This window comes from Papaver somniferum, chromosome 10, assembly GCF_003573695.1.
Source record: "Papaver somniferum cultivar HN1 chromosome 10, ASM357369v1, whole genome shotgun sequence".
NCBI classification, from domain to species: domain Eukaryota; kingdom Viridiplantae; phylum Streptophyta; class Magnoliopsida; order Ranunculales; family Papaveraceae; genus Papaver; species Papaver somniferum.
The window spans coordinates 128,020,114-128,041,785 of NC_039367.1; the positions used below are offsets into that span (position 1 = coordinate 128,020,114).

Below are 21,672 nucleotides of genomic sequence, written 5' to 3' on the forward strand. Positions count from 1 at the left end.
CTTCCACCCATTTAGAGACATAATCAACAACAAGTAAGATATAAAAATTCCCATGGGAGTTGAAAAAGAACCCATACAATCAATACCCCATACATCAAAAACTTCAATAAATTGAATAAAAGTTTGTGGCATTTGATTTCGAGCACCTAGATTGCCTGTTCTTTGGAACCTATCACAAGTTGTAAAAAATATATATGCATCCTTGAACAAGGTTGGCCAATAGAAACCACTTTCAATTACCTTTTGAACGGTTCTCTTACTCCCAAAATGTCCTCCACAAGCATAGGAGTGACAAAAAGACAAGATAGAATTATATTCATATTCGGGAACGCACCTTCTTATTACTTGGTCACTACAATGTTTCCACAAGTATGGATCATTCCATATGTATTGGTTCCCCAACTTCTTATGTTTGTCCCTCTCAGCACGAGACAAGTTCTTTGGTATTTGTTTAGATACCAAGTAATTGACAATATCGGCATACCATGGTTCTCCACAAGCAATTGAGAATAGTTGCTCATCCGGGAAACTTTCACGCAATGGGATAGCTTCTTTGTCCACAGCAAGACGGCTCAAGTGATCCGCAACAGTATTCTCAATTCCTTACTTGTCCTTGATTTCAATATCGAACTCTTTCAAGAGTAAAATCCATCATATGAACCTCGGTTTCGCCTCTTTTTTCATAAGCAAGTACCTAAGCGTTGCATGATCAGAAAAGACAACAACTTTTGTACCAATTAGATAAGAGCGAAACTTTTCCAAAGCAAAAAAAATAGCTAACAACTCTTTTTCAGTGGTTGTGTAGTTTTGTTGGGCCTCATTTAACGTTCTAGAAGCATAATAAATAGCATGAGGTATCTTCCCCACACGTTGCCCAAGCACCACACCAACCGCATAGTCACTAGCATCACACATGAGCTCAAAGGATTGCTACAATCCGATGGTTTAATGATAGGGGCTGAGCTCAAAGGTTCTTTCAGACGATTAAATGCCGCCACACACTTTTCATCAAAGTTAAAAACCACATCTTTTTGCAATAAGTTGCAAAGTGGTGATGCTATCTTGGAAAAGTCCTTGATGAATCTTCGATAAAAACCTGCGTGACCAAGAAAAGAACGTATCTCCCTCACCGTAGTGGGAGGGGTTAAAGCAAGAATAAGGTATATCTTAGATTTATCGACTTCCAATCCTTTAGAAGATATTATATGGCCTAAAACTATGCCATGAGTTACCATAAAATGGCACTTCTCCCAATTCAGTACAAGGTTTGTTTCAACACATCGTTCAAGAATTAGTGACAAGTTGTTCAAGCAAAGGTCAAATGAATCACCAAAGACACTAAAATCATCCATAAACACTTCGACTATGTTTTCAACATATTCTGAAAATATACTTACCATACACCTTTGAAAGGTAGCTGGAGCATTGCACAAGCCAAAAGGCATCCTTCTATAAGAAAAATTACCGAAAGGACAAGTGAAAGTAGTTTTCTCTTGATCCTCCGGTGCTATCACAATCTGATTGTAACCTGAATAGCCATCACGGAAACAATAGTAAGAGTGTCCATCTAAACATTCAAGCATTTGATCAATAAATGGTAAAGGAAAGTGATCTTTTCTAGTGGTGGAATTCAATTTCCTGTAATCAATACAAACCCTCCAACCGGTTTACACACGAGTTGGGACAAGTTCATTCTTATCATTCTCCACCACCGTCACACCTGATTTCTTTGGTACTACTTGTACCGGGCTTACCCACTTGTTATCGGATATGGGGTAGATAACACCCACGTCCAAAAGCTTGAGTATCTCCTTTTTCACAACTTCCATCATGGGGGGTTTCAAACGACGTTGCACTTCCCTTATAGGCTCTACATCATCCTACAAATGGATTTTGTGCATACAAACGGTAGGGCGTATACCCTTGATATCAGCAATTTTCCATCCTATGGTCGTCTTGTACTTCCTTAGCACCCTTAGAAGTTTTTTCTCCTGTAATTCACTAAGATCGTTAGAAACAATCACAGGTAAATCTTCCTTATCACCCAAGTACAAGTACTTTAAGTGATCCAGAAGAGGTTTCAATTCTAACTTTGGAGATTTAACAATTGAAGGTACAAGCTTTTCATCACTGCATGGTAAATAAATAAAAGAGCTATTATGAGTTTCTGGGCATCCTTGTAGTGAATTAAGATCACCAATGGCTTCCTTGATTTCATTACCACACTCTACACCATTATCCATGGATGTAGTTAAAACGGTTTCCAAAGCATCATCACCATTCAATTCAAATACTTGTTGTGCTAATGTATCCATAACATCAATGGAGAAACAAGAGTGAACATCACTAGGATATCTCATCATCTCGAAAATGTTGAAACGTATGGTTTTTCCATCAAACTCCATAGTTAGCGTTCCCTTGTCCACATCAATAATAGTTTTCTCCGTCTTCATAAAGGAACGCCCAAGTAGCAATGGAAGAGACGAGTCCGGTGACCCTTCATTCATTTCTAACACGCAAAAGTCATATGGAAAGACTAATTGATTAACCTGCACAAGAACATCCTCAACAATACTCATTGGGTAGACATTAGAGCGATCGGCTAATTGCAATACAATTCCATCTTTTTTAAGAGGACCAAGATCAAGTGAATTATACATTGATGCAGACATAACATTAACGGATGCACCTAAATCCAACATAGCTTTGTTAAATATAGTGTTACCAATTGTGACGGGAACGTCAAAGCTACCGGGATCCTTGCATTTCAGTAGAAGTTTGTGTTGTAAGATTGCCGAAGCATTCTCCCCCACACTTAGCACTTCATTACCTTTGAGACTTTTCTTATTGGTACACAAGTCCTTCAACACCTTTGCATACTTTGGAACTTGCTTAATAGCATCAATGAGTGGTATGTTTACATGGATCTTTTTAAGAACGTCTAAAATCTCCTTTTCTAGTTCCGCCTTCTTGGAACTTGCAAATCTGCGAGGGAAAGGTAAAGGAGGAACATAAGTAGAAACCAGAGTTTTAGAGTTAGGAATAGGTACCTCAGAAGTTTGGAGAGAATCGCCATTCTTCTCCTGCAAAACAGGTTCCTTTGGTGTTTCCACCTTGCCCGAATCAGTAACTTCGGGTTGCACAAGTTGTATACCACTTCTAAACATAATATCATTGACGTCCCCTTTTGGGTTGATAGGTTGAGAAGGGAGTTTCCCACCATTTTTTGCTTTTAACTGGTTCAACTCAATATCCATAGATCCAACTTGATTTTGCAAATCTTTAACAATACTCTCTGTTCTTTGCATAAAAGATTTCAACAACTCTTCCATACTTGACCCCTGATTTTGAGGTTGTTGTTGTTGTTGCTGAAATTGTTGTTGTTGTGGTTGAAATCCATTCGGACGGTTGAAAGTATGTTGTTGAGCCGCTCCTTGCTTGTTAGCAAAGCTGAAATTAGGGTGATCTCTCCATCCCGGATTGTAAGTATTGGAGTAGGGATCATACCGTCTTTGTTGATTTAGAAAGACCGCATTAGCTTGCTCATCTTCATAAAATCGAGGAGAACTTGGTATAACCGCGGCTGCAACTTGTTGCATCATTGCTGTTATGTTACCCATTTGTTGACGAATTTCCTCGACCTCGCTCACTTCATTCGCTCTTCTTAGAAGCACATCCGAACCACGACTCACGAATTGTTGTGAGTTCGCTGCCATGTTTTCAATCAACTCTCTAGCTTGTGCTACCGTCTTGTTCACTAGTGCACCACCATACGCAGCATCAAGAAGATTCCTATCACTTGTTTGGAGTCCTTCATAAAAGTATTGGATAATCATAGCGTCACTAAATTGGTGGTGAGGGAAACTTTCCACCAATCTCTTGTATCGTTTCCAACACTCATACAATGATTCTCCCACATTTTGCTTCATCCCACAAATCTCCTTGAGAATTTGAGTAGCCTTCGATGAAGGAAAATACCTCTCTAGAAAATTTTCTTCAACCCGTTCCATGTAGTGACACTTCCGGATGGCAAACAGTATAACCAATCCCTAGCACTGTCCACCATAGAAAATGGAAAAACTTTCAACATTGCACCATCGGCATCAGTCTCCGCTGGAAGCATGGCCATGACAATAGTATAGAAGTCCATAAGATGCTTGTTTGGGTCTTCATTCACCATGCCATGGAACTTTGGTAACTCTCTAAGCAACCCCGGCCTGATCTCGAAGGTTGAGTTAGTTTGGATACACCATTATTGTGCATCAAGCCTATGAGAAGCCAACTCCTTGAGTGTACGATTCGCATCACCCATTGCTTCTTTTTCAATTTGTGGTTCTTCTACAATTGGAACCACTTGTTCTTCTTCTAGTTTTAACTCTTCTTCCACTTCTAACCCTTGTCCTTCCGTTGTGTCTTGACTTGGTTGGAGTATTGTGCCTCTTCGAGTAGCTATCCCGCACCTTGGATAGTTCCAATCTTTAGAATCCAGGTATTAGGTACTTGAAAACCATTCTCGCAAACAAGTGAGAAACAAGACAAGAAAACAAAAAAAAAAAGATAAAAGTAGAAATCATAAAAAGAAACTAAAAACATAATAACAAGCCGTATGCCTCCCCGGCAACGGCGCCAAAGTTTGATCGTTGTCGTATGCGTCAAAAATAATTTCACTTTCTCACTCTACTAATATAAATGAAGTACGTGGTAAGAAAGAGTTTGTTCTCACAGAGAGGCAATTGTTGTTATAAAATTCCAGTTTCTAAAGTAACCAAGGGGGATTTTTGTTTTAGCAAAGCAATAAAAGTAATTGAAAGCAATAAAATAATTTGAATAATCAATAAGGAGAAGATATTGGTCACAGGATAGTATCATTCACAAACATGTATTTTCATCAATGACTATAATTGAAAATTTAATCTCTCATTTACTAAAAGTCCTAGGATACCTTGATCGCAAGTATATCCCGCTAATTCCCTGATTTCATCACAACCACATTAAAATATGTATATGTGAATTCTTCCTAGAAAGCAACCTAAAGTGTAAAAGCACAATTAAGTTTAACTCCCTAAAAGCACTAAATTCTATGGAATAATACTAATCAATGCAAACGAACGTGTAAAAGCACTAATCCGTTTTAACAAAGGTTATGATTCACTTGTGACTAGTAGGATATATCACTACAAGCACTACCCACAATTATGCTTCTTAGAATCAGGGATAAACAACTTTTTCGTATTGAAAACCCTAATATAGCTTTAGAAATGAATGCAAATCCGATTGATTCCGGACTCAACCAAACAAACAATCAAATCATATGACAATATAAACCATGAATCATAAACAATTAATTATTGAGACAAAACTAATGCATTGAATCATATATCATGTTGAGAAATCAACTTTATCCCATAACCAATATTATGTGTTTAACTACTCATAGCTTTTGAGTTCATCATAATCATAATCAATAATAAATTGAAGAAGATGAACAACAAATGAAAGCAAAACCTAGTTGCCGCTCTCCAAAGATCCATGTTAGAGCATGGCTCGGTCGAACTCGCATGTGTTGCTATCTCAAGCATGTTTGTCAATGTTAGTGATCAAAACTATAAGTCTTGATTTCTAGTCTACTATAGATAAGTCTCGGACTAAGATAGAAAGTGTAGTTGAGCTCAAGAACTCCATGGCGATCATCATACAAGAAGAAGGACTACTCAAGGAACTGGTGGAACTTCATCGACTAAAAGGTATGTGTAAACTTGAACTTATCTATCACTCAAAAGTTTATCTACTCTATCTCATATCTTGAGACAACAGTCGTTTTGCTATATAGACTTTGATTATACACATTTGCTATTTCTAGCCAAGTTTATCTCGCCTATCTATTTCTCGAAATATGTGTTGGTAAGATTTCGCTTTGGCCAAGTTCATCTTTACCTAGTGAGGAAAGTCATGTTATGTTTCAATCACTTTGAAAATGGCTTTGACGAAAAATGGTTTGTGAATAACAACTATATAACGTCCTCTAAGAATGTTTCAATGATTGAAATGAGAGTTTAGATCATATAACCACTGATGGATATAAGCATTGTGTGGCAACACATATATGTATAAGTTCTTTTTTCCTTGAACCGAAGTTTGTGAACTTTGTTGATCAAGAGAACCAGAACAAGAGACGTGAACTCAGTTCGCGATCTTAGTCCGCGAACTGGCGGAAGTTCTCGACCTGAGGAAATCTGCTGGAGTTTAAGAACTCCTTCCGGGAACTTAAGTCCGCGAACTAAGTCTGCGAACTTAAGCTGGTTATATCTAAAGACGATTGCTTGTGAACTTATTTATATTAACTAAGGAATGCTAAATGCAAACCGTGGCTATATAGTTCATGAACCGATTCGAGTGAATCAAATCGTTTTTGCTTCGATTGTCTCTTGTGTAGTTACATAAGATTTCCTTGCAATTGAACAACTCTCTAACTAGTTCATTTGAGTCATTTGAACTAGTTATGGTGAAGAAGAACATGGTTGATATGAAAGTGCTCATATGGCTAACCATTGGTTAACTATTGTTAAACCAACAAATGTTCATGTTTGGGTACAGTTACATAAACCCAAAATAGTACATTTCATTTGTGTGTAACAAGCTAAGTTTTCGATCTAAAGGTTGAAATATATTAGCTTGAATCTAATCAGGTTTTCATCTAATGGTGAATATTGAATGCTTTGTTACCAAGCTAACATTGATTGCAAACCCTGATTTGAAAGACTATATAAGGGAGAACTCTAGCAAATGGGAAACTGATAAGAACTTAATAGTTCTTACCCACGTCCAGCAGAGTAGACTTTAAAAGAACACAGAAACTTAGAACAAACTTATAATTCTCATAGATAATCAAACTAATAACACTAGACCTTCTTATATAGGCCACTAAACTATAAAATTAAGGAAAGGTAACCTAGAAAGGAAACTACTTCTATAACTAGGAATCTAAAATAAAATTCTTAAAATAGAACAATTTCCAAAAATAAACTAATGCCTAAAACAAGAGAATTTAGGGATTTCTAACCCTAACCCTAGTTTTAATTAAGAATTCTAAGTAATTGGGGATTTCTTATCATTCCCTCCCCCTTAAGATTTTCCTTGACCTCAAGGATCAGTTCAACCATGGAGATTACTGGATCAACCTCATCTTCTTCTTCTGGTAGATTATCCCCAACAGTTGTGTTAGGAAACAAAGCCTTCTTCAGAAACGATACATGAAATACCAAATGTATCTTTGACTCCTTATGAAAGTCCAATCGATACGCCACAGGTCCTATACGCTCCAAAATCTTATAAGGTCCAAAATATCGTGGAGATAATTTTTGGTTCTTCCTTTGCACATTTGAATTTTTCCGATATGGATCCAACTTCAGATACACATAATCCCCAACTTGATATACAACGTCCCGACGTCCTTCATCTTCCCTTAGCTTCATTTTATTCTGCACCACTTGAAGTTAATCCTTAAGCATTGATAAAACTTCATTCCTCTTGGTTATTGCCTCATCCAAAGTTGTGGTTTTCGCTTCTCCTGGTAAATAAGTTGCTAATACCGGAGGAGGAATGCCATACAAAGCCTCAAACGGTGTAGTATTAGTTGAAGTATGATAGGATGTACTATACCAATACTCTACCCATGGTAACCAAGATGACCATCCTTTTGGTTTATTTCCAGCGAAACACCGTAAGTAACCTTCCAAACATCTGTTAACCAATTCAGTTTGACCGTCGGTTTGCGGATGATAGGAGGAACTCATTCTTAATTGAGTTCCATGTAGGCGAAACAACTCTTGCCAAAAATTACTTGTAAATACGGCATCCCTATCAGAAACTATAGATTGAGGAAATCCATGAAGTTTGATGATTGTTTCTAAAAACTTCTGGGCTACCGATGTGGCTGTATATGGATGTTTTAATGCAAGAAAATGGGCATATTTAGTTAGTCGATCCACCACTACAAGAATCACAGTTTTCCATTTAGACTTTGGAAACCCTTCAACAAAATGCATGGATATATCTGTCCATACTGTAGTAGGAATTGGCAATGGTTGAAGATATCCTGCTGGAGAAAGAGTATTATATTTATTCCTTTGGAAAACATCACAGCAAACAATGTAGTCTCTCACCTCTTTATGCATTCTAGACCAGTATAACAACTTAGATAAACGTTTTACTGTCTTCAAATATCCGGCATGACCAGCAATTGGAGAGTCATGAAACTCATCTAGTAGTAGTGCCTTCTACCTTGAAGTAGGACTTATCACTAGTTGATGTTGTTTATAGTAAACTAAACCATCTCGTACGGTAAAGTTATTCTTGCCGAAAGAAGGCTAACTCACTTTAAAGATGAAATCTGTGATCCACGGATTTGTTTTTAGTTCATCCAATAGGTCTTCCATCCAAGCACAACTAACATAAGTTACAGAACAAATTTCACCGTTTTCAAATTTTCGAGAAAGTGCATCAACAACCTTGTTAGACGATCCCTTCTTGTACTCAATCGCGTATTCATATCCTAATAATTTTGTTAACCATTTTTGTTGTGCCGGTGTTACAGCTCTAGCATCCAAAAAATACTTCAAACTTTGTTGGTCTGCCCGAATAAGAAATCTTCTCCCAATTAGATAAGGCCGCCATTTAGTAACCGCATGAATTACTGCTAACAACTCTTTCTCATAAGTTGACAAACCCATATGACGAGGTCCAAGTGGCTTACTTGTGAAAGCAATTGGCCTACCTTCTTGCATCAAAACCGCACCTATTCCTACTCCACAAGCATCACTTTCAATAATGAAGGTCTTTGTAAAGTCAGGTAATGCTAGCACGGGTGTGGATGTCATTACACTTTTCAATTTAACAAATGCATTTGTTGCTTCATCTGTCCACAAAAAACCATCTTTTTTTAGCCATTTTGTAAGTGGTGCTGCAATATTAGCATAACCTTGTACAAATTTCCTATAATATCCTGTCAAACCTAGGAATCCTCGTAATGCCTTGACAGTTCTTGGTAACGGCCAGTCCAACATATCTCGTATCTTGCTAGGATCAGCTTCCACTCCTCCTCTTGAGATGATATGACCCAAATACTCAACCCTCTCAGTACCAAAAGAACATTTACTTAATTTGACCTTAAGTTGATGGCTTTTTAATATCAGGAATACTTCACGAAGGTCCAATAAATGTGCTTCCCAAGTAGGACTATAGATCAGAATATCATCAAAGAAAACCAAGACAGATTTTCTTAATTGATTTTTGAACACATCATTCATAAGATGTTGAAATGTAGATGGAGCATTAGTTAATCCAAACGGCATCACTAGGAATTCATAGTGTTCGTCATGGGTTCGAAAAGCTGTTTTGTAGATATATTTTTCATACATCCTAATTTGATGATAACCCGATCTTAAATATAGCTTCGAAAAGAATAAAGCTCCATGTAGTTCATCTAATAACTCATCAATGACTGGAATAGGAAACTTATCCTTGACAATAGCCTGGTTTAAAGCTCTATAATCAACACACATACGCCAAGTGTCATCTTTTTTCTTAACTAACAAAACATGAGAAGAGAAAGGACTCGTGCTTGGACTAACCTGAGTTTACCAACTCTTTAACAATCTTTTCGATCTCACCTTTCTGGTAATGTGCGTACCTGTAAGGTTGTACATTGATTGGAGCACTCCCAGGTTGTAACGTTATGCGGTGATCATGGCTTCTCACAGGTGGCAGCATTGTGGGTACCGAGAACACCTAACCAAACTCTTCAATTAATTCTTGTATCTCCCCTGGTGTTTCTTGACTAATTTGTGCTTCTGAACATTGGTTGATTTTGCAAAAGAACCCAGTTGATCCCTTATTTAAGAGTTTCTGGATGCTATTGATGTTTGCTAACTTTATTTTTCTTATCTCCTTCTAGTCAAATACGTTCACCATCCCTCTTAAAATCCATGATTAAATGTTTGAAATCCCAAGTTATGGGACCCAACGTTTCTAACCATTAGACTCCCAGAACCACATCGCATCCCCCAAGTGGCAATACATAAAAAGTTCCTTTGAATCCATATTTATTTAACTTATAATCCAGATCCAAGCATCTTCCTTCACAAGTCATTCTAGCACCATTAGCTACCAACACCTCAAAAGTCTCATCTTTAATTATCTTAATTCCCATTCTTTTAGGTATCGCAGAATCAACAAAATTATGGGTACTTCCAGAATCGATAAGTATGGTAACTTTAGCCTTCTTAATTTCTCCTTGTACCCGCATGGTTTGTGGAGCTAATGATCCATCCAGTGCATGCATAGAAATCTCGACGGCTTCTTTTTCAGATTCTTCTTCTATAGCAACTTCATCTGTACCTTCATCTTCATCCTGATTGTCATATCTATCAATTAAGAACAATGTCTGAGTTTTATAGCGATGACCTCGGTGCCACTTCTCATCACAGTTATAACATAGTTGTTGATTTCTTCTTTCTTCAGCTTCAGCCTGAGTTAATCTTCTAACAACTGGAAATTCTGTCATGGGTTTTGAAGATGATATAGGTGCTCTAGAATTAAAAGGTCTACTAGTATTAACAACACTAGGTGTCTTTGGTGCTATTCTATATGATTGTTTTTGCAATGTTACCTTCTCATCTTGTAACCTTCCAATTGCGATTGCATCATGTAAATTAATAGGAGTGTGGGATTGAGTTTCTAGTCTTACCTCGTCTTTTAATCCACTTAGAAAACAGCTCACTAGAAATTCTTCAGGTAAATTATCCACCAAATTTGATAATCGTTCAAATTCTTCACAATATTCTACATATGAACCTGACTGCTTAATTTTAGCGAGTTTTGCTCCTGCATCTTCATATGAAGTAATACCGAAATGGCTAATAATGGCTTTCTCAAATTCTCCCCAAGTAACTACAGGTTTAGTTCTCTTCAGCCACTTATACCATTGTAGAGCTTTACCATCTAAATTACATGTTGCTAACTTGATTTTCTGATTCGCATGTGTTTCATAATACTCAAAATATTGTGCAGCCTTAAAGAGCCAACCTTCTACATCAGATCCATCAAACTTGGAAAAATATAATCGCTCACCTCCTCTTTTTGATTGGTTTTTTCCCTCATTATTCCCAACTGCTTTGCTTTCCACAAGCTAGCCGATCCTCTCAATTAACAAAGCTTGATTTGATGTCATCTCAGCCATCTTCTCCGTTAGCTCACCTAATTGCTTTTTCATAATTACTTGTTTTTGTTTTCGAGTTTTGGTCATAAACAGGATACGCCTGCTCTGATACCAATTGATAAGAACTTAATAGTTCTTACCCACGACCAGCAGAGTAGACTTTAAAAGAACATAGAAACTTAGAACAAACTTATAATTCTCATAGATAATCAAACTAATAACACTAGACCTTCTTATATAGGCCACTGAACTATAAAATTAAGGAAAGGTAACCTAGAAAGGAAACTACTTCTATAACTAGGAATCTAAAATAAAATTCTTAAAATAGAACAATTTCCAAAAATAAACTAATGCCTAAAACAAGAGAATGTAGGGATTTCTAACCCTAACCCTAGTTTTAATTAAGAATTATAAGTAATTGGGGATTTCTTATCAGAAACCTAATACCCACACCTCATGTGTGATACTAGTTGTATTAGCTAGAGTCGATTCTCCTTTAACCTTTGGTTTCTTCTTAAAAACCAGGTTAACGACTTAAAGACTTCATTGGGATTGTGAAGCCAGACCGATACTACTTTCTCGTAGTTGTGTGATCTGATCTTGTTGATTCTATTGTTTTGAGTACAATCGTAACGATTGGCTTGATATTTGTATCTCCAATAGGCAAGATAGAAAAGTAGTCACAAACATCTTCGTCTCATCGTTTGTGATTCCACAATATCTTGTTTCGCCGCGTCGATTAAGATTATTGTGAGGTGATTGATAATACTAGGTTGTTCTTCGGGAATATAAGTCTGGTTTATCAATTGGTTCATGTTCACCTTGATTTATCAAAAGAGGGAACAAAATCTTGTAGGTATTTTCGTGGGAGACAGATCTATCTATTCCTGTAGACTTTTCTGTGTGATACAGATTTGTTTATTAAAGTCTTCGGCTTTGGGTCGTAACAACTCTTAGTTGTGGGTGAGATCAGCTAAAGGAATCAAGTGCGTAGTATCCTGCTGGGATCAGAGACGTAAGGAGCGCAACTGTACCTTGAATCAGTGTGAGATTGATTGGGGTTCAACTACAGTCTAGACCGAAGTTAGTTTGTAGTAGGCTAGTGTCTGTAGCGGCTTAACACAGTGTGGTGTTCAATCTGGACTAGGTCCCGGGGTTTTTCTGCATTTGCGGTTTCCTCGTTAACAAAATTCTGGTGTCTGTGTTATTTCTATTCTGCATTATATTTTGTTACATAATTGAAATATCACAGGTTGTGTGTTTGAATCAATCAATTGGAAATCCGACCTTTGGTTGTTGATTGAAATTGATTGATCCTTGAACATTGGTCTTTGGTACCGTTCAAGTGATTTCTCTTGTATTCAATTAGACTCGCATATTTCTATTTGCCTGAGAAAGAATTGAATCAAGAAAGAGAGATATAACTGTTTGATATACTTTATTAAAATTGAGTCTATTTGATTCTCTTGAAAGTATATTGGAGTTTGTCCATAAATATTGTTAATCGAAATATTGGGTGAGGTTGTTAGACCCCGCTTTTTCAATTGGTATCAGAGCAGACAAACACGTTCAAGACCTTACAAGTCTGTGTTTGTAGCGATCTGACTCTATGGACAAGAGTACTATCTCTGATAAACGCGTCACCAGAAACAAAAGTTTTGTCTCGTCTAATTCTATTAAAGAGAAAGATTATTCAATCTCAAATATAGACGAACCCTTTGTTCAAACTAGACGGACATGCTCCGACATGTGTTATTCCGATTACCCTTCAAAAGAGTCTATCTCTCTAAATGAACGGGAAACAACTGAAGAGAGTGAATTGATTCTAAATCTTGTTAGAATCCAAGCTGATAGATTTAATCGGTAAAAACATCATGTCGATGTTCTCCTTGGTATTGTAAGGGACTGCAAGTTCAAAGAAAATATTGAAGATCGTTCTTCATGTATATCTCTTGAGGCAAGCCTCAAAAAGGATGCTTTAGAAATTGAACATCGCTTGAGTAAACTCTCTATTCAAGGATGCTCTAAGCAGTCCAACATATCAAGTACTTATGTTACGACTAAAAATGGTTCAGCTCCAGAAGTAAAATCGGAACCCCTTCCGTTCAGAAAAGATGTTTTAGTCTCCTCCAATCAAGGATGTTATACATCACATGGAAGGAAGAAATCTCCTAACGAGACTGTTAAGACTGTGTTGTCTAATCACTCTTGTGATCAGAAAGTATGTCTCTATTGTAAGGAAAAATGTTCTGGTAAACAAAAAGGTAAATCTAGGTTGAATAAAAAATCCCTTGTTCAACTTCAACGCACCTTAGAATTAATCCTCAAAGGTGTAACTGACATTCGTATGTCTAAACGAATTGGTTTTCGTACATACCCTGTGCATGCTACCAGGAAAGTCAGTTTTATGAGTTCCTCAAATGCTCCGAAGCAGAACAAAAGTCTTAACAAAAAACATTTAAGGAAGGAACAAGTCTCTTCTATTTTCAAAAGAGTAGACAATTTTGTCCTTGATGTGAGTAAGTTTCCAGAAGAAAGGAGCAAAAATGATGATATGAGAAATATCCTGAAGGAGATGATTAAAAGGAATAAGGAAACTATCAACAGGTTGTCCATTCCCTCAAGGAAAAAACCCTCTGGTAAGGACTCAAACTATGTGTCATATTATGATGATGGTAAATTTTATGATAATTTTTCACATCATAACAGTTTTCTTCCAAAGTACAGAAAAGAAAGGGGTTTAACCCAAAACAGTATTCATTTGATGAGCTAAAAGCTCATACTTGTGCTACTTGATCACAAGGTTGAAATCTCTCACACAAAAATCCTAGTTGAGAGATATATTCAGGTATACTTGTGAGAATTTTTATTTTCAGACTCTCAAGCTATCTTCTTATCGTTTTTAGCATGAGTGTCCTTGCAAAAATACTCTCACAAGTATTTGTTTGAAAGTTCTATTTTCTGTTTTATTTTTGGTTAAACAAGGTGCTACTCATACACTCTAAAAGTTGTTTCTCTTATGAGACATAGATTTTTGGAGTCATTATGATTTCCTCTTGTGAACAGAGTTTTTTTTTTCTGCAAGGTCGTGTTCAAACGACGCTTGTCTCTCGTTTGGGTCAAGTTTGATCTCGTACGGGCTACCCGTATGTCTGGCACGGATCAACTAAGGAAAACCTAAAAACTCCTTCCCTAAGAAACCTTAAGTACCCAACCTATTAAGTTATGTAAAGCACGTATGCATACTCTAGGTTTGGGCTACCAAGAATGTCGTCCCTTTCATCTCTCTATGGTGATTTTGCAAAGGGATTTCTTGAGAAAGGTTTCAGTTTAGAATCAAAAGGGAGGAAGAAAAGAACTCTTGTAGAAGATGGTGCACCTAATGCCTCATGCTACTATGCCTACTCACACCAAGATGTTGAGAATGAGGATATGATTTCTGCTGAAGTGGTTCATGACTTTGTTAAATACTTTGAGGAAGCAAAACTGCAACTTGTTGATACAATGAAGGATCTTGATATGGTTAGAATTGAGTTGAAAAAGGTTACTACTGACCTTGGTCTCATAAAGTCACAAGCTAAAGAACTCCTCAACAAGGATATCTTCTCTGAAGATGCAGCTGATATTATGAATCACAAGCTCAAATACCTCGAAACCCGTGAAGCTGGCGAATGTGAACCTTGATTCAGCTTGTGATCGGTTTCTAGTAGATGTTTTATTTATTTTGCCTAGTAAATCTTCTATTTTCTTTTTTTGTTTAGAAGAATAATGGTAGGCTTAGAAAGATACCTACAGTTATACTAACCGCAAGTGCACGGTGTCAACAATGTAAACAGGGCAAATACGGGTCGAACCCACAGATACTAGGTTGGTGTAACGTTGAATTTCAGAGCCTTACTTTACTAATTCAAATTAAGAGGTTGTCGTCGATACGACCAAGGTTATGATTGTACTAAATAAACAAGATTAAAACAAATATAAAGATAACTAGGGCTTTGAATCCACCCTCTAAAAGCCTAAAAATTCCCTAATTGATATACTAGTTCTCTTTTCAATCAAGGAGCTATAGAAGTACTAGCCTCAAACACCTTGAAGATGTGATAAATCACTTGTACATATAAATAACTTAACCTCAGCAAAATATGTCAATCCCTAGCATTACTTGTCTTTCTAAGGCACAGGTAATAACAGATTGAACTAAAAACCAGTTACATAAGCTTGAACATTGACAAAGAATTAATCCAACAGCCTAGGATGCTTGACATACAAGGTGAAAGAAGTTTGCCAAAATTCAGAGATTAATCATGCTTTTCATTGAAAACCCATAGAGAACAAGTAAAATCAAACAAAGAACTCCTAATGATTAAAGGGTTTCATCTCTGCCCTAGCAGAGAATTTTAGAACATAATAAACATTGAAATAAAACCTAAACCTAACAACATATTGCACCGGCTACTCCGGGATTGGCTTCTTCATTTACAACCCCTTCTGTATTTATACGAAACTCTCTCCATTCTCAATCAGATTTTCAATAAAGTACAATTAGAAAATTAGGGATTTGGTGTTCTTGGAACTCACCACTGATGGAGTCTTCAGTTTACAGCCACCCTATTACTTTCACTAGCTAATTATCTGGTGATGTTGACGTCGTAGAGAACTGGAATTTCGGACCCTTCCTTCGCCATTCTCACTGTTGTTGGAGACAAATTCGTCGGCCTATTGTTCCTCGAGTAACAGCTATTGACATCTAGGGCGGCTTGAAATGGGTAAAACAACAAGATTACGAATTGGACATCTGATTGATTCGGGAAAGATGGAGAAGATATGGGTTTGACAGATCGAGAGAGAAAGATAGGCGGCACTGGTGGAGTAGGGATGAGGTACTGTTTTCGGGTGGGATAAGATTTTTGTTCTGATCTTGGGAAGTGAAAGTTTGTGCAGGAGATAAAAGGCTTACTTGTGTGTTAGGCATTAATACCAAGTTCAGGTGTATGAGAGAATGATAGTTCTGACTTGTATTATATCTTTGTTTCAAATATGTTAACAATGTATCACCTGGCATGACCTTCGTGACGTGTAAGCTTTGGGTCCTCCACTTTAACCCTTATGGTCACAAGCCTTCTTTTGATCTCCATTTCTCATGTGAACACCATGTCCTCTCTGATCTTTCCCTTTGTATCAACCCACTGCTTTCTTTCTCACCATTTACCCAACCATCTAGAACACCAAACAAAATGAGATTATTCCGACAAAATTACCCGCTAATGGACAAAATGCGCAAAATACAAAATTTGATATAAAGTGAGATATTATAACACTTGGGATGTGATAAAAGACAACAAAATGGCCAATAAATATGCATTATTAGGCACTGATCACACCTCCAAACCTGAATTTTGCTCGACCTCGAGTAAACAGAAAACTAAGAAAATTCTACCTACACCGCTGTCGCTGGTCTCTTGATTGCATTTAGCGAATCCAATAAGCCTTTTAAACCACTAAGTGTCCCTAGTGGACGAGTTGAAGTCTCGTGAGGGCTTGCTTAGAACATACCCACAAAGTTCTAGGACAAAATATAAGCTCAGATTCCATGAAAGTGATCCTGCATTCAGTTTTAGATCACAGCAATTGGATATGTCAATCTAGATTTTAAAGGCACAATTCTAGCACTGAAACAACCAAGGACATGTGATAAGAGTGTAAAGTGTATCTACCTTAGACATGCATGGAGAATGATTTACTCTAGGAAGTTGAGACTGCCAATTACTAAGAGATAGTTTTTAGGCTAAGAACTGAATTCAAAGACAAGTTAGTTGTCCGGCTTTACGATAATCGTGAATGTTCACCTAATGAGTTGGTGATATTTCAGCTTACCCGCGTTGTACATCGATGGCATACACCCTCCCTTGATTATTACAAGACTATTTACATTCATATATACAGAAGGAAACATAACAGAATCTGACTCAATGGTTTGAAACAAAAGACAATAACAATTCATTTCAATTTCTCTTTTCTTTCTTTCTTTGTTTTTTTTTCTTTTGCTTTTTTTTTTGCTCTTTCTTTTTTTTAACTGATATTTTTTTTTTGTTCTGAATTTCTTCCTCAACTGATTTTGGAATAACACAGATACAAACATAAGATGACACAACAACTTTACAAAAACAGAAAAAAAAACATGACACTTTTAGCAAGAGGTAGTCCTTTTCGATGCACCCGGTCAAATTCAATGGTTGTTTTTCTTAATGTATCCTCCAACTTCTATCCCAGCCAACCAAAGAACAAGCTAGTCAAGTCTCATTCAGTATTCTAGATGATTGGCAGCCTACTTAACCTATGAAACACCGACGCTATACACGCTTGGTAGATCGTGCATGTGCAAAATTTCTATATCACATTTGAATTGTGCTAGAATCAGGGGTGCCTCATCATCTAGACTAAGAACCCTAAGATTTCATACATGCACAGGTATCACAAATCAAGGTAAATGAGCTCCATTTTTCATTTTTTTTCATTTTTCATTTTTTTATAACAAAAAGAAAGAGTTCTGTTTTCAATTATAGCATGCCATCAGTCATATGGTATCTACTTTTCACCCCCAAACCTAAACTAAACATTTTCCTCAATGTTTCAAAAGATAAACAGAATTATAACAACATACCATGAGAAACATGCTGAGATGGAGAAAAGGAAAGAGATTACTAGATGTTGGCGAAAGCATTTCAGAACTCCATTATTCATGGCCAAGGTCCAACAGAAATCAGCTGATATCACATTGGATTAGCATAATATACATACACGAAAAAGATAGAAAATAGCATTACCTACTGGATTATATACAAGAAAAAGTCACCATATATATACAACCTAAAGAGTTGAGGATCAACCCAAAAGATGATGTGCAGAAACATCAACAGTCTAATCACACATATACAACAACAGAGAACAGCCAGTGAGACACTCAAAGTGACCAAGCTACCCCCAAACCTGAATTTTTCAGCTGCTATGTTTTTGGACACAAACTCTAGTAATTTTGGGGGTGCATCATGCACAAGATCTAACTCAAAATGGACTTTGTTAAGGACGGGCAGAGACAAGCATTCCAACTGTGGTTCCTCAAATGTATTATATTTAGCAGCAAAATAGTCCAAAAGGACTTGAGAAGCACACAGTTCTAATCCTAGATTGGGAACTCTCAGAAAAGTTGTTTTTACAATCTTGTTACAAACCAATTCTAGGTTGGATGAAAGATCATCAATTTGTGACACGGGCAGGGAGCTACATACATCTAAGTTATGTTCATTTTTATGCTCACAATTATCAGTACGCGGCCTAGTTTTCTCCCAGTCAGAAACAAGTAATGCATTATCATGCTCACAGTCTTTGCACAAATCAACAAACCCCAATTCAGTATCATAATCATCCAAAGTCTCCATCTCATGCATAAGAAAATCAGAAGACACAACACATTTTGACCTAGGCAGGGATTTAGACACATAAAAGTTACTTTCAAGCATAAGATCATCAGTGACAATAAAAAATTCAGTCATCCCTAGGTCAGATGCAAGTTGTGTATCATGCACACTTCCACAAAACAATTGTTCAATCCCCAAATCCATATCAATATCATCCAAAATTTCAGAGTTACGGATAAGAAAATCAGAAGAAACATCATTTTTCAAAGTCGCAGCAACGGAGTTTAAGGTTACAGTAACAGAAGATTTCACAGCAACATTTTCAGAGTAAATATGCTCTTCCAACATCAAATCATTATCATCATCATTGTAACAAGGATGCAATGCCCCATTCAAAACCCTAGTGTCTCTATTCCATTCATGTACCTCTATATCAGGTTCATATTCAATATTATTTGCATGAGTAGGAATAGATACACTATTTTCACGATTAACTTCATTAGGACAAACAAACATTTTATCTTGAAATTCCCCCCTTGCCTCATTTTGTAAATGAATCAGATTCAATTTTAAAAGCATATTAAGTTGTTCAAAGGGAGTACAAGATTGGTCAATTTCCCATAGTGGTGATTGGTTCATGTGTGTATAGCCATTAGGGTACGTATATGGAAGCTCAGAACCTTGAAAAGGTTGGTAATAATCCCTACAGTTATTGACATCATGGTCTACTGGAAACTCATAACGTGAAGCATGCTCTTGTGCAAGTTAGTTCTCTGATTGACTTATGTGATGATTTTTCATCCCTAACACCAGTCCAAAATCCTGACATGTTTCTCTTTTTTAAAACAGAACATCAATCAGCATGTTATAACAATCAGATAACCAAGCAATTCACACTACAGGGAAGTAATGCATGTGATATTCCAAAGCTAGAGATTACGCACACAAAATCAATTCAACACAGATGTTATGGCAATTCCAGTCAGCACAGATGGTTCTCAAAATATCACAGGGCCATGTTCATGGACACCCTAGATTGCAGAGTTGAGAAAGGCGCGGTGAAGCAATAATTCAGCTAGCAAATAATTTATTCAAACAGCTCAGGTCTGTGCACAAAGAAGCTATATGTTGCAGGGTTTCACAATGGTCAAGAACATTAATTCAGTGGAAGGACATTTCAAGACAGATCATCAAGTTTGAGAATACGATACCGCTGGTGTGAGCTAGGTTTAGGCGGTACCACAAATTGTGCTGCTCCTTATTATCCCTCTCCTCTTTGGTGTGTATTTCAGTTTCGCATGCACCTAACAGCTCCAAAAAAAAAAAAATCAGTACCCCGAGGTGTCCATTAACAGCAAAGAGTGAAACTGTTACTGTAAACAGAAACTGAAATGATATGTTGCAGGGAGCACCGTAAGAGGTATCTATCATGCAAACAGAGATATGCACTACTACTAATGAAATGAATATAGATGCACAAACCTAAGGGAATGAATATATTACAAGCTAACAGGATATTATGACAATAATTATGTTATGCTAAGATGTGTTAACTACTGAAACAACTTAAATAAAATGGAAAGCTACAAATTGTAATAATATACTATAGTCGGAAAAAGCTAAAAACAACAGAAAGTCAACAAATATACAAGCTAAACTACTGAATGCAACTGCCTACAGATGATAATTGCTTGAAATGGTATTTTACAGGGTGATGACGCTTTCAAAGACTAATTTACTAACAGACCTATAAGCAGCTGGTATAGAAGTTCCATAATCATTTACTTTGGGCTAAGCACTGAAACTGACTCAGACTAGCCTTGACTTGCAGAAATGGCAAGATACAGAACTTAAAAGCTTCAGCTAATAGTCAATGAAGAGCTACTATGCAATGATAGAAAATTTTAAATGGAACAAGATGCAAGTTATATACACAAATGAGCTAAATAACTAAGTTATACTAACACTAACAGGGAAACAGAGATCTAATCAAATATATACATGACTAAGAAGTGCATAGGAAGCACGAAAGCAAATTTCCTTAAAGCTATTACCAACAACAGAAAATGAAACGGCAAATTACAGAGCTAAAGGGAATGAAAATGACTGAGTATCGTGAAATATGGACTAAGCAGTACCACTAATGAACATTAAAGTTGACTACAGATCGAATTTTAGTGTAAAAACAAGACAAAGTGCAACTACTTAAGGAAATGCAATGCTTTATGGAATGATATACTGTAGGATTGTCACTACTTAATAACTACCGATAATGGCAAACAAATTAAGATATATGCACCTACTATAAGCTAGGCACTAACTAATTAAGATATATGCACCTACTATAAGCTAGGCACTAACTAATTAAGATATATGCACCTACAGATAAGTGGGGAACATGACAGAAATGAGATGCAACTGATGACTACAATCTACGCACTAACTAAACCATACAGTGGACTAAATCTAAGTTACACTAATCTAAAATAAACTAAACAATATGATTAGCTACAAGACAGACGCTTTCTAACTAAACCAATGGACTATGCCACAGTGCAACTGAGATGGAGAACAGGCAGGCTTTGCAAATTCAAATACCAAAATGCAGATTCAGCACAACACTTTGTCCAAAACAGAAACTTTCTGTTTTCTTTTTTTTCTTTGACTATCAGATGATTCAGCACCGGCTACTCCGGGCTTGGCTTCTTCATTTACAACCCCCTTCTCTATTTATACAAAACTCTCTCCATTCTCAATCAGATTTTCAATAAAGTACAATTAGAAAATTAGGGATTTGGTGTTCTTGGAACTCACCACTGATGGAGTCTTCAGTTTACAGCCACCCTATTACTTTCACTAGCTAATTATCTGATGATTGACTAGGGCTGCACAACGGGTAGGGTGGGTAGGATATGGCCTATACCCGCCACCCTACCCGTTTACTGGCGGTTAAGAAAATCTTTACCCGCCACCCTACCCGCCAAATAATGGATAGGGTAGGATACGGTTAAAAAACTGGCGGGTAGGGTAGGATTGGCGGGT

The 21,672-nt window shown here is 36.9% G+C and overlaps 1 protein-coding gene across 2 annotated transcripts; it reads right to left on the bottom strand.

The window, feature by feature from the left end:
* Window positions 1-15,510: 15,510 nt before the first annotated feature.
* On the bottom strand, window positions 15,511-20,747 carry LOC113317828. 2 transcript variants are annotated; one of them, XR_003344043.1, is made up of 3 exons: window positions 20,685-20,747; window positions 17,877-19,934; window positions 15,511-16,432 (listed from the first exon to the last, which is right to left on the bottom strand). XR_003344043.1 is itself a non-coding variant. In XM_026565953.1 (2 exons), the coding sequence occupies exon 2, from the start codon at window positions 19,267-19,269 to the stop codon at window positions 18,040-18,042; it is 1,230 nt and encodes a 409-aa protein (XP_026421738.1). In that variant the 5' UTR covers window positions 19,270-19,934; window positions 20,685-20,747; the 3' UTR covers window positions 15,511-18,039. The 2 variants fall into 2 exon arrangements, 1 of the variants encoding a protein (XP_026421738.1); XM_026565953.1 differs by having other exon boundaries at window positions 15,511-19,934.
* Between the last annotated feature and the right edge of the window lie 925 nt (window positions 20,748-21,672).

Excerpts from the sequence above, each read along its gene's own strand:
- LOC113317828 (XM_026565953.1), bottom strand. The coding sequence starts at position 19,269 with ATGAACCAATCACCACTATGGGAAATTGACCAATCTTGTACTCCCTTT.